This window comes from Sabethes cyaneus, chromosome 1 (genome assembly GCF_943734655.1).
Source record: "Sabethes cyaneus chromosome 1, idSabCyanKW18_F2, whole genome shotgun sequence".
Classification (NCBI taxonomy): Eukaryota; Metazoa; Arthropoda; class Insecta; order Diptera; family Culicidae; genus Sabethes; species Sabethes cyaneus.
In genome coordinates, this window is record NC_071353.1 from 152,795,666 (window position 1) to 152,810,035 (window position 14,370).

The 14,370-nt window shown below is 45.8% G+C and overlaps 1 protein-coding gene across 1 annotated transcript in view; it reads left to right on the forward strand.

The window, feature by feature from the left end:
• Positions 1 to 14,370, forward strand: part of LOC128732324 (uncharacterized) — a 105,670-nt gene that overhangs the window by 27,585 nt on the left and 63,715 nt on the right. Inside the window, exon 3 of the mRNA XM_053825568.1 lies at positions 7,089 to 7,412. Within this exon, the coding sequence (XP_053681543.1) occupies positions 7,089 to 7,412 (324 nt within the window). The remainder of the gene's footprint in view (positions 1 to 7,088; positions 7,413 to 14,370) is intronic.

Genomic DNA, 14,370 nt, shown 5'->3' on the forward strand with positions numbered 1-14,370 from the left:
GTTCAAGTTGGGTTCACCCGGTGCTCAATCGGCACTCAATTTGTAATAAATTCGGGTTCAATTCGCGTTTAATGCGGGTTCACCGCGAGTTTTTTTTTTTTTTTTGGATCAATTTGTGTTCGATTCAGGTTAGTTGGGTTCAATTAGATTTTAATTCGGCCTCAATCCGGGCTTAATCTAGGTTCCGGGTTGAATCTAAGTACAATTCGAGTTCACCTTGGGTTCGATTCGTGTTCAATTAGGGTTCAACCCAGAACTCATTCCGAACTCCAATTGACTCCGTATCTGACAAACCGGACTTAAATCGACCCTAGATCTTACTGAAACAGGCACTGACTTTTCAGTCGGACTAAATTCCAACCAAAATCAAAAACAATCCGTCCCCATATCTAGCTCCAATCCATCCCAAATCTAACCTAAATCAGCCCAAATGCAACTCAAATCAGTCATAAATCCAAAATCTGTCCCAAATTCAACACAAATCGTCTTAGAAATCCGACGCAAACCGTGCTGAATTTAAAGTCGGATCAAAATCGATCCCAAGTCCAATTCGAATCGGTTCCAAATGCGACTCAAATTAGTCCCAAATTAGCATCAAATTAGTCCGACCGAAATCGGTCGCAAATCCGGTCAAAATCCAACGCAAAACTGTCTCAGATTGACCCAAAAATTCGACTGGAATCGCCGCAAAATTTAAAGTCAGATTAAAGTTCGGCTTAAATCGGTCCCAAATCTGGCACAAATTGGCCCAAAATCCCACTGAAGTCGCCACCAACTTTCAAGTTGGATTAAAGTCCGAACAAAATTGGTCTGTAATGCGACTCCAATCGGCCCCAAATCCTACGTTAACCAGTCCCACATCGACCCCAAAACCGACTCAAATCATTCCCGACTGTGGCTCAAGTCGGATTAACTTTCGACTGAAATCGAGTTCAAATTGGCTCCAAATCCGACCGAAATTACCCCAAATTAAACTATTAACTCGGCTGTAAATAAAACTATATTCAGCATATAGTTCAAAGTTGGCGGCTCAAATTTGCTCTAAATCCGACCCGAATCATGCTCAAATTGACCCCAAACCCCACTTCAATCCGGCGACTTCAAAGTCAGATTAAAGTCCGCCCGAAATCGGGCGTAAATCCGGTCCAAATCTAACGCAAACTGGCTCAGATTGTCCCCAAAATCCGACTGAAATCGCCACAGAATTTAAAGTCGGATTAAAGTCCGGTTTAAATCGGTCCCAAATTCGACTGATATCGGCATCGATTTTAATATCGGATCAAAATTCAACCAAAATCGGAGCCAAATCCAAATTAAATTGACCTGAAATCCAACTGAAGCCAGCTCCAACTTTGAAATTCGATTAAAGTCTGAACAAAGCTGGCCTGTAATTGGACTCGATTCAGCTTCAAATCAGTTCCAAATCTGGCTCAAATCGTTTTCGAAACCGACTCAAATCACTGTGGCTTAAGTCACCACCGACTTTAAAATCGGGTTAACTTTTTTATAGAGATTTTGCCTATTTTGGCATTTGCCTCTATGGTTAAATTTTAAGTGAAATTGGATTTCAGTAAATCTCAAATCCTACCGAAGTTACCCCTAAATCAGACTCTCAAATCGGCTGCAAATCCGAAAGGAATTGGCACACAGTTTCAAGAGCCCAAAAAGCACCGACTTTAAAGTCGCATTAAAGTCAGGCCGAAATGGGTTTCTAATCCGACTCAAGTCGGTCTAATACGCGACTTAATGAGGCCCCAAATCTGGCTAAAATTACCACCGAAATTAAATTTGGCTTTGGACAGTCTCAGTATCAGACCCGACTGAAATCGGCCCCTAATCAGACTTAAATTAGTCTGGAAGCCGACTTTTTTCGGTCCAAAATCCGACTCAAATCGGCCTCAAATCAGATTCAAATTGACCCCAAATCCGATTGAAATCGGTCCCAAATGCGAGTGAAATCGCTATGTAAAGTTGGATTAAAGTCCGGCTAAAGTAGGCTACAAATTCGACGTTAACCGGTTTCAAATATGACCTAAATCGACTCTAAACCCGACTGTAACCGATCTCAAATCCAACTAAAATCGCCACTAACTTTACAGATTAAAGTCCAATCAAAATTAATCCAAAAACGGCCGCAAATCCAACTAAAACTGATCTCAAATCCGTCTAAAATCGATTCCAAAACCGACTGAAAGCGCCACCAACTTAACGTTGGTTTAACACTCGTATTAAAGTTTAACCAAAAGTGGCTCCAAATCCAACTCAAATCGCCACCGACTGTAAAGTCGTATTAAAGTCAGATCAAAATCGGACTCATATCCGACCAAAATTGAAAGTGACTTTGAATTCAGATTAAATTTCAGCGATAATTGGATTCAAATCCTGCTCAAATCACCGTCCGACTAAAATCGGTTCCATTTCCAGTCCAAATTGGTTCCAAATCCAACTCAAATTGGGCACAAATTTGATCCAGATCGGACTATAATTGATGCCAACTTTTAATCCAGAATAAAATACAAATCTAATCAAATTGGGCCTAAAACCAATCGTCGAATAAAGTCGCATTAAAGTAGATGAAAATTCGACTCAAATTGGTTAACAATTCAAATCTGACTGAAATGGGCTTCAAATGCAACACATTTCGGCCCCAAATTCTAGTAAAATCGCCACTGAATTTAAAGCCGGTTTGATGTCTGACTCAAGTCGGTTTCAAATCCGTCTCAAATCGAAGTATAATTAGACTTTAAAGTTGGTTTATAGTCCGGTCAAATCAATTCAAATCCAACTCATATCCAATCCAATTCCAAAACTGACTGAAATTGCCAGTGACTTTAAAATCGGTTTAAAATCTGACCAAAACTGGCCCCAATCCGACTCAAATCGGCTTCTAAAGCGATTCAAATCGTCCGGCATCACTTCGATCCAATTCGGACCTAAACTCGAATCAAATTGGTCCCAAATCAAACTCAAATCAACCCCAAACTCGACTGAAATTGTCATCTACTTTAAAGTTGGATTAATGCCCGACGAAGTTTGCCTTCAATCTGAAGTAAGTCGGACTCAAATCGGCCTCAACCCCGACCGAGATCGACCACAAATACGACTCAAATAGGTTTAAAACTTGCCTCCTATTGGTCTCAAATCGGCCTGACCAAATTTCGAGTGAAATCACACCTGCCACTTCAAATCGGCTTCAAAGTCGACTCACATCGATCTCAAATTCGATACAAATCGTGCTGACTTTAATGTCAAACTAAGGTCATGATTGTGAGGAACGTGCTGCTAGAGCCAAAGATGCTGAAGGTTCAACTAAAATCGATTCCAAACCCGACTCAAACCGAGACAAAACCCAACTCTAATCGGTCAAAAGTTTGATCCGGATCCAACCAAAATCGACCAAATCTGACCTAAATCAGGCTCGAAACAATTACAAGTTTATTATGACTATTTGTTTCGATTCAAATCTGTCTCAAATTAGCCCTAAACGCAAGCCAAATCGGCACCAAATCCGAGTAAAATTGCCCTCGACTTTGATATTGAAATCCGACTAAAATCGGCTCAAATCTGAGTCAAATTAGACTTAAACCAGCCTCAAATCCGGCTGAAGTCGGGATATAATTAGGTTCAAGTCGACTTCAAATCCGAGTTAAATCGCGTCGACCTTATAGTCGGATTAAAGACCGATCAAAATGAGTCTCAAATCTGACTCAAATTGGCCCCTAATCCGTCTTAAATCGGTCTCAAATCCACTTTCGATTGGACTCAAATCAAGCTGACTCAATTCCGACTGATCCGACCAAAATCGATTTCAAATCCGGCTCAAACCGATCCCAAATGTGAATCAAGTCGATTCCAAATCAAACTGAACTCGCCACTACCTTTAGAGTCGTATTAAATTCCTTCAGAAATCATTTCCAAATCCAACTCAAATCAGCCGCAAATCTAACTTAAAACGCCGTCGACTTTACAGTTCAACCTATTCGGCCTCAAAATCCGACTCAAATCAATTTCAACACCGACTGAAATTGCCATTGATTTTAAATCGTATTAAAGTCCGCTCAAAATCGGCCCCCAATCGATCTGAGATTGCCACCGACTTTAAAGTCGCATCAAAATCGGCTCCAATTTCAACCCAAAGTCATATTAAAGTAAGACTAAAATTGGTCGAAATTCAGCCCAAATTGGTCGCAAATACCATTTAAAGCGGAACAAAATCAGACTCAAATCGGTCGCAAAACCGGACCTTTATTCCAGATTATAGTCCAACAAAAATCGTCCATAAATCTGACCAAAATTGGTCCAAAATCACATTGAAATCACCACCGACAGCGTAAATAAATTTCTAGTTTAATCAAAATTAGGCTCAAAGCTGATTAACATTAATGGCGACTCAAAAATTAAATTAACTCAAATTAGATTTACGGAAATTGCCATTGACTTTAAAGTCGGATTGGAGGAGCCCAGCGAAATTCGGCCTCTAATATAATATCTAAAATTACCACCGACTTCAAAGTAGCATTAATTTCCGATCAAAATCGACACAAATTGGCCCCAAATCTGACGCAAAATGCCACTGGTTTTAAAGTTCGACCAAAATCCGACTCAAATCGGACCCAAATCGCCACCGATTCTAGAGTCAGATTGAAGTGCGATGTAAATCGTCCCCAAATCTAATTGAAAGTCTGTCTTAAAATCCGATCAAAATCAGCCCCGAATACGACTTACACGGGACTTAAAACGGCCTTAAATTCGACTAAAATTGCCAACCACCTTAAAATCGGATTAAAGACTAACCGAAATCGGCCCCAAAATAAGTCTCAAATCAAATTCAAATTAGACTCGTACTGAATGCCAGTCAGACACAAATAAATTTTAAATTAAACTTAAAACTCGACTAAATAGAGATTCAAATCGAACTCAAATCAAACCTAGATCATACTCTTACAGATTAATTGCAAATCCGACTCAATTTCGGACTCGAATCAAAGCTAATATCATCTCAAATCATACTTGAAACAGGCTCACATTATTATTGCCATTGAATTAGCCCTTTGCAAATTATTTTTAAAGCTTTTGTCGCCACCTTTCCCTTTGGAAATTTGCTTAAAAACAGAACAAAAAATAATTTGTAGTAAATACGTTTAATTTTTTTTATAAAATCAGTTGCCTGTGTGCTCTACAGCCTAAAAAACTCGAAGAGTGGAGTTAACGAAACAGAAATGGAATTTCTGATAGACGGCAATAAAATTTTCTTTCATTTTTGATTTTCTTTTCGTACGTTTTTACAAGAAATATAATAACGTCTACATGAAAAGCAAGAATAGATTTGATTTTCACGTTTAAACTTTAAGTAAAAATGCTTAAAACGCCTTTTTTGGTCGAATAAAAAATTTCTTTATTCCCCCCTCCGCTTCAGTTACCCAACACCACTAGAACAAAAACTTTATAAAATATTTGTAATGGCCTTACATCATTCAAAATATGTAGCGAGGAAAAGCATAAAAATTAGAAAAATTTCAAGCCAACCAATATCGGTGTGAATCTACAAGGATTATCAAAAACACCGTATACAATGTACAAATTGGTTCATAATTTACAGAGAACACGAAAAGATGGACTCTGTTACGATCAGTGAATCACCCAGCTAGCATTTTCATATCTATGAAAAAGATAAAAATCAGCATTACGTGCAGATATACATGCTAACAAATAGTATTTGATGCGCCAAATTGTCATATCCGTCCTATTTTGGAGACGATATAGGTGGTTAGAAAAAAATTTAAGCGTTACGACTATATAAGTATTTATATACGATAATATTCGATTAAGCGCGACTCGCTTCGTACAGCTATACGATTTTGTGCTGAAAATCGTATATATGTCAGTTATTATCATTATATACGATAGAAAATCAACTTGGTCCCACTTTATCAAGCTTTGCTTACGATTTCGAATTTGTTAAGAGATATTTACGATAATTTTCGTACATTGATATACGAGTTAGTGCTAGTTGGGCAGGGCCTAGTATGTCCAGGAATTAATGGATTATGGAGTTGGCGGTTTTAAGGCTGTCAGTATTCAGTCGGTAAAGATACTGAATCGCAAACAACAAGTTCAGTATCACTTGATTAGGGTACAAAACTATAGGTTAAAAAACCAACTGGCAAATTTTTAATTTCTGATTTTTTAAATTCAAAAATGATTCACTGATCATTTCATTTAAAATTATTTGAATATTTCAGTGTATTTAATAAAATTTTGAGTGTAAAGACATAACCCAAAGAAAATCTACTGCGACAAGAATACAATACAAAAACCCGGGGTAGTCGCTAACAAAATGTTTTTAAACGCTGACCCATTTGGTCAGTGTCCCAAAAGCTAACCACCGCACCGACCGACCCACGGCACCGACCAGTGCCGGTTCGGTTACGGGTTACGCTGACGCTGGCTAATTGCTTACCGCGGTCGAAACGCATTCGGGTGGAATCGCCGCCCAATATTCACATTACAACGCAAACATGACACACGCAATCCGACCGACCAACCGAGCGACCAACCGACCCGACAGATAACCAGACGCGCAAACACAATTGGCCGACGCGAACCGGACCCGGACCGGATCAATTCCATCGCACGCTCCGCTTGGTCGCTTGGTTTGTTTGGTTCGTGCTGAAGCTTCAACAGCCAATTATTTCCAGTTCCCTCACACTAATTTGGGGAACGACACGCCTTCCAGAGTCAGTCCCCCCCCCAGAGGGGGGGGGGGGGGGGGAGATGTTGCATCCAGCGAACCGGCAGACCAGATGCTGGCCAGCAGGCTGGCTGGCGACTGGCATTGTTTGACTCATAATTAATAGCTATCGGTGGTCCGGCTATCAAGCCGGACCGGACCTCTTCTTGGTTCTGGGCGGTTGTTGTTATCGAGAAGGCTTCAACCGCGGATAAGCTAAATTGCTGGAAACTGGTTTTGGGCGGGAAGGGCGTAAACAATTTCCATTCTAAAAAAATTAATTGTTTTTTTTTCTTTAAAATAAAATCGTCAAAATTTTAACTATTCTACTGCCTGTTTCGTGTTTTCCATTTGTCAGAGTTCCTCCAAACGCACCTGAAAAACGTGCTGGCGACCCACCAGCAGCAGCAGCCGGAATATGTGACCGCGTCCGGGTTGGCTGCCGCCATGGGCGGCCATATTGCTTCCGCTGGTAATAATGCAACCGGTATCCAACAGCAGCAGCAGCAACAACAACAAATGCCACAACAGCAACAACAACAGCTTCCACCAACATATCAGCAAAGTTCGCCATTCTACTGCAGTTCCAGTGGCAAAGGATCGACCATTTCGTCGTCGACGACATTGCGGCCGGGCAGTGGCAGTGGAACCGACGGAGGACTAGGAGGAGGAGGAGGAGGAGGTAAGTTTGTTTAACAGAACAACGATAAAAAAGACAGCAGTTTTTCACTGTTACGAGTTGTCCCCCGCACGTACTTTTGGTACTCGCAGATTCCGTGGTCGAAAACTTCGCTTAGTCCTGCCCGAGCTTGCAGAGAGTGTGATTCCGGACGGTTTTTTTTTGTTCTCTCCTCTAAAGTCTGTTAGAAAACGAGGTACAACACTACTTCTAACATTTCTCGTGGTGGGAGCTGGGGGAGGGGGGAACTGTCTTTAGCACAAAACTTATGAACTTTGAGGTGCTTTTCATCCGTTTGCTAACGGATTCGCGTGAAGAACTTTTATTCCACCACCGCCGCTGCGCGGCGCGACATGTGCTGCTTCAAATGCTTCACCGAAACAGCAGAGCAGAAGTTCTACACTGAAAACCATAAGATCCTGGCATTATTTAACCTTCCCTGACACAATTTCGGGACATGGCACCGAAAGATAATCGCGTCCTTCCCGCGAAGAGTGCACTTGCCTAATTTATTTATCGCCAAAACTCGAAACCACAACACTGCTGCTGCTGCTGCTGCTACTGCATTGGGAGCAAAGCAGCAGCAGCCGGCGTGTCAAAGTTGGTAACCGCCAGCAACCACCTTTTTCGGGAAATGGTGGCGACACGATGATGATGCAACAAAATCTAACATTTTGCACCCAGCCACCATCATTTAGTGAAGTGGTGTAAGCGAAATTTGTGAACCGGTGAACGGAGTTCACTTGGTCTTGATTAGACAACAGATGGTGTCCTGACCACCGTTGCCGCCGCCACCGGCGACGGAAGACAGAAGGTTAGGTTAGGTTAGCTGGCAGTTTTCGATTAGTCAGTCAGTCAGCCAGTCGGAGGGGGGAAAAGTGCTTTATATTATACCCACTTTTCCGAGCGGGTTTCCGGGACAGAATGTGGCCGAATGAGAGCTTTGAGCAACACTAAAATTTGATGCACATTTAAAGTGCAGAATGGAAATAGCAGCAACTGACCTTGTTCGGTGGGGGGACAATCGTAAAAATATCATAAAGATGAAGTTTTATTCCGGGGAACCATCGCATCGGACCGCAATTGGACCGCGGCAAGGACATAAACTGAAATGGTTTTTCGAGACAGAGAGAGAGAAATGGAACGGCGAATTAATGGGATGTACTAACGTGGGATATGCTTGCATGCTACTCGGGAATGCATTGGTCAACTTTAAGTATTGTCTGGATTTGTCGTGGCATATGCTCTAAAAGCTGTATGCATGACCGAATTGTGTTAAATTTGTACATCATTTTTGATTGCCATAGCTGTATTATCCGAATTGTAACACTTCTCTTTTTAACGTCCCGTTTCTGCTTTATAAATTCTTATTATTTTTAATCTCTCTAGTCTCTCGAACCTTCCGCGGCCCCAAAAACTCCTGCAAACAAATTTTCTCACCGATCGGTTCAGTAGTTTCCGAGTCTATAAGGCTCATACAGACAAACCGAAATTCGTTTCTAATAGGTATAGATTTATTCTGTCTTATTCTTAATTTGAACTTTTTAACGTCTAATCTCCAATTTTCACAATATCATCCCAAATTTTTAAACTTTTATGTTTAAAATTTCTAATCGTTCTAATATGTTCTAACTCCTTAATGACTGCTTACTAATTTCTAGTTTGTACTGTCTAATTTCTGCTTTCTACATTCTAAGTTATATTTCCTGCTTCCCAATTTCAATTTTCTAATTAATGATTTCCAATATCTTATTTCTAATTTCTAGGCCCATTTTCTTATCTGTAAATTGGATTTTCGATTCGGTGGCTTAATTTGTCTTTTAATTTTAAACTTCTACCGTTAAATTCCCGACTTCTTATTTCTATTTTTTTTAACTTCTAATTCTACTTTCTAATTTCTGCTCTCTAGTTTCTCATATCTAGTTTTTGTTTAATTTCTAATTCTTAATCTCTGCTTCCAGTTTATAATTTGCTATGTGTTATCTCTAAATTCTATTATATTTCCGTTTATTTATTTCTTGATTAGACTACTGTTTTTGAATATGTATTTGCTAGTTATCTGTTCATATCTCTGTACATCTTTGTTCACTAGTTCAGTAGGCTTTTTCCTAAGATTCTATTTTTTTGTATTGTCTCAAAAACGGCTAAACCACCGTTGCGAAGTGGTCCAAACGAGTGAAAAGTGGAACTTTTGACGTAGGACTACGTCTTTCAGGAAGGTAGCTACTATAGGGTGTCATTCCAAAAAATCTTTCTCGAAAAGTGGTCAGGTTTTGAACGTTAATAGCTTAGTTCCAATCCCCGTTCCAATCCCCGTTCCAATCTCCGTTCCAATCCCCGTTCGAATCCCCGTTCCAATCCCCGTTTCAGTCCCCGTTCCAATCCCCGCTTCAATCCCCGTTCCAATCCCCGTTCGAATCCCCGTTCCAATCCCCGTTCCAATCCCCGTTCCAATCCCCGTTCCAATCCCCGTTCCAATCCCCGTTCCAATCCCCGTTCGAATCCCCGTTCCAATCCCCGTTCCAATCCCCGTTCGAATCCTCGTTCGAATCCCCGTTCCAATCCCCGTTCCAATCCCCGTTCCAATCCCCGTTCCAATCCCCGTTCCAATCCCCGTTCCAATCCCCGTTCCAATCCCCGTTCGAATCCCCGTTCCAATCCCCGTTCCAATCCCCGTTCCAATCCCCGTTCGAATCCCCGTTCCAATGCCCGTTCCAATCCCCGTTCCAATCCCCGTTCGAATCCCCGTTTCAATCCCCGTTCCAATCCCCGTTCGAATCCCCGTTCCAATCCCCGTTCCAATCCCCGTTCCAATCCCCGTTCCAATCCCCGTTCCAATCCCCGTTCGAATCCCCGTTCCAATCCCCGTTCCAATCCCCGTTCCAATCCCCGTTCCAATCCCCGTTCCAATCCCCGTTCGAATCCCCGTTCCAATCCCCGTTCCAATCCCCGTTCCAATCCCCGTTCCAATCCCCGTTCGAATCCCCGTTCCAATGCCCGTTCCAATCCCCGTTCCAATCCCCGTTCCAATCCCCGTTCCAATCTCCGTTCCAATCCCCGTTCGAATCCCCGTTCCAATCCCCGTTTCAGTCCCCGTTCCAATCCCCGCTTCAATCCCCGTTCCAATCCCCGTTCGAATCCCCGTTCCAATCCCCGTTCCAATCCCCGTTCCAATCCCCGTTCCAATCCCCGTTCCAATCCCCGTTCCAATCCCCGTTCGAATCCCCGTTCCAATCCCCGTTCCAATCCCCGTTCCAATCCCCGTTCCAATCCCCGTTCCAATCCCCGTTCCAATCCCCGTTCCAATCCCCGTTCGAATCCCCGTTCCAATCCCCGTTCCAATCCCCGTTCCAATCCCCGTTCCAATCCCCGTTCCAATCCCCGTTCCAATCCCCGTTCCAATCCCCGTTCCAATCCCCGTTCGAATCCCCGTTCCAATCCCCGTTCCAATCCCCGTTCGAATCCCCGTTCCAATCCCCGTTCCAATCCCCGTTCCAATCCCCGTTCGAATCCCCGTTCCAATGCCCGTTCCAATCCCCGTTCCAATCCCCGTTCGAATCCCCGTTTCAATCCCCGTTCCAATCCCCGTTCGAATCCCCGTTCCAATCCCCGTTCCAATCCCCGTTCCAATCCCCGTTCCAATCCCCGTTCCAATCCCCGTTCCAATCCCCGTTCCAATCCCCGTTCGAATCCCCGTTCCAATCCCCGTTCCAATCCCCGTTCGAATCCCCGTTCCAATCCCCGTTCCAATCCCCGTTCCAATCCCCGTTCCAATCCCCGTTCCAATCTCCGTTCCAATCCCCGTTCGAATCCCCGTTCCAATCCCCGTTTCAGTCCCCGTTCCAATCCCCGCTTCAATCCCCGTTCCAATCCCCGTTCGAATCCCCGTTCCAATCCCCGTTCCAATCCCCGTTCCAATCCCCGTTCCAATCCCCGTTCCAATCCCCGTTCCAATCCCCGTTCGAATCCCCGTTCCAATCCCCGTTCCAATCCCCGTTCGAATCCCCGTTCCAATCCCCGTTCCAATCCCCGTTCGAATCCTCGTTCGAATCCCCGTTCCAATCCCCGTTCCAATCCCCGTTCCAATCCCCGTTCCAATCCCCGTTCCAATCCCCGTTCCAATCCCCGTTCCAATCCCCGTTCCAATCCCCGTTCGAATCCCCGTTCCAATCCCCGTTCCAATCCCCGTTCCAATCCCCGTTCGAATCCCCGTTCCAATGCCCGTTCCAATCCCCGTTCCAATCCCCGTTCGAATCCCCGTTTCAATCCCCGTTCCAATCCCCGTTCGAATCCCCGTTCCAATCCCCGTTCCAATCCCCGTTCCAATCCCCGTTCCAATCCCCGTTCCAATCCCCGTTCGAATCCCCGTTCCAATCCCCGTTCCAATCCCCGTTCCAATCCCCGTTCCAATCCCCGTTCCAATCCCCGTTCGAATCCCCGTTCCAATCCCCGTTCCAATCCCCGTTCCAATCCCCGTTCGAATCCCCGTTCCAATCCACGCTCGAATCCCCGTTCCAATCCCCGTTCCAATCCCCGTTGCAATCCCCGTTGCAATCCCCGTTCCAATCCCCGTTCGAATCTCCGTTCCAATCCCCGTTCCAATCCCCATTCCAATCCCCGTTTCAATCCCCGTTCCAATCCCCGTTCCAATCCCCGTTCCAATCCCCGTTTCAATCCCCGTTTCAATCCCCGTTCCAATCCCCGTTCCAATCCCCGTTCGAATCCCCGTTCGAATCCCCGTTCCAATCCACGCTCGAATCCCCGTTCCAATCCCCGTTCCAATCCCCGTTCCAATCCCCGTTCCAATCCCCGTTCCAATCCCCGTTCCAATCCCCGTTCCAATCCCCGTTCCAATCCCCGTTCCAATCCCCGTTCCAATCCCCGTTCGAATCCCCGTTCCAATCCCCGTTCCAATCCCCGTTCCAATCCCCGTTCCAATCCCCGTTCGAATCCTCGTTCCAATCCCCGTTCGAATCCCCGTTCCAATCCCCGTTCCAATCCCCGTTCGAATCCCCGTTCCAATCCCCGTTCCAATCCCCATTCGAGTTCCCGTTCCAATCCCCGTTCCAATCCACGTTCCAATCCCCGTTCCAATCCCCGTTCCAATCCCCGTTCCAATCCCCGTTCCAATCCCCGTTTCAATCCCCGTTCCAATCCCCGTTCGAATCCCCGTTCCAATCCCCGTTCCAATCCCCGTTCCAATCTCCGTTCCAATCCCCGTTCCAATCCCCGTTCCAATCCCCGTTCCAATCCCCGTTCGAATCCCCGTTCCAATCTCCGTTCCAATCCCCGTTCCAATCCCCGTTGCAATCCCCGTTCGAATCTCCGTTCCAATCCCCGTTCCAATCCACGCTCGAATCCCCGTTCCAATCCCCGTTCGAATCCCCGTTTGAATCCTTGTTCCAATCCCCGTTCCAATCCCCGTTCGAATCCCCGTTTCAATCCCCGTTCCAATCCCCGTTCCAATCCCCGTTCGAATCCCCGTTCCAATCCACGCTCGAATCCCCGTTCCAATCCCCGTTCCAATCCCCGTTCGAATCCCCGTTCCAATCCCCGTTCCAATCCCCGTTCCAATCCCCGTTCCAATCCCCGTTTCAATCCCCGTTCCAATCCCCGTTCGAATCCCCGTTCCAATCCACGCTCGAATCCCCGTTCCAATCCCCGTTCCAATCCCCGTTCCAATCCCCGTTCCAATCCCCGTTCCAATCCCCGTTCCAATCCCCGTTCGAATCTCCGTTCCAATCCCCGTTCCAATCCCCGTTCCAATCCCCGTTCCAATCCCCGTTCCAATCCCCGTTCCAATCCCCGTTCCAATCCCCGTTCGAATCCCCGTTCCAATCCCCGTTCCAATCCCCGTTCCAATCCCCGTTCCAATCCCCGTTCCAATCCCCGTTCCAATCCCCGTTCCAATCCCCGTTCGAATCCCCGTTCCAATCCCCGTTCCAATCCCCATTCCAATCCCCGTTCCAATCCCCGTTCGAATCCCCGTTCCAATCCACGCTCGAATCCCCGTTCCAATCCCCGTTCCAATTCCCGTTCCAATCCCCGTTCGAATCCCCGTTCCAATCCCCGTTCCAATCCCCGTTGCAATCCCCGTTGCAATCCCCGTTCCAATCCCCGTTCGAATCTCCGTTCCAATCCCCGTTCCAATCCCCATTCCAATCCCCGTTTCAATCCCCGTTCCAATCCCCGTTCCAATCCCCGTTCCAATCCCCGTTTCAATCCCCGTTTCAATCCCCGTTCCAATCCCCGTTCCAATCCCCGTTCCAATCCCCGTTCCAATCCCCGTTCGAATCCCCGTTCGAATCCCCGTTCGAATCTCCGTTCCAATCCCCGTTCCAATCCCCGTTCCAATCCCCGTTCCAATCCCCGTTCCAATCCCCGTTGCAATCCCCGTTCCAATCCCCGTTCGAATCTCCGTTCCAATCCCCGTTCCAATCCCCGTTCCAATCCCCGTTCCAATCCCCGTTCTAATCCCCGTTCGAATCCCCGTTCCAATCCCCGTTCGAATCCCCGTTCCAATCCCCGTTCCAATCCCCGTTCGAATCCCCGTTCCAATCCCCGTTCCAATCCCCATTCGAGTTCCCGTTCCAATCCCCGTTCCAATCCCCGTTCCAATCCCCGTTCCAATCCCCGTTCCAATCCCCGTTCCAATCCCCGTTCGAATCCCCGTTCCAATCCCCGTTTCAATCCCCGTTCCAATCCCCGTTCCAATCCCCGTTCCAATCCCCGTTCCAATCTCCGTTCCAATCCCCGTTCCAATCCCCGTTCCAATCCCCGTTCCAATCCCCGTTCCAATCCCCGTTCCAATCCCCGTTCGAATCCCCGTTCCAATCCCCGTTCCAATCCCCGTTGCAATCCCCGTTGCAATCCCCGTTCCAATCCCCGTTCGAATCTCCGTTCCAATCCCCGTTCCAATCCCCATTCCAATCCCCGTTTCAATCCCCGTTCCAATCCCCGT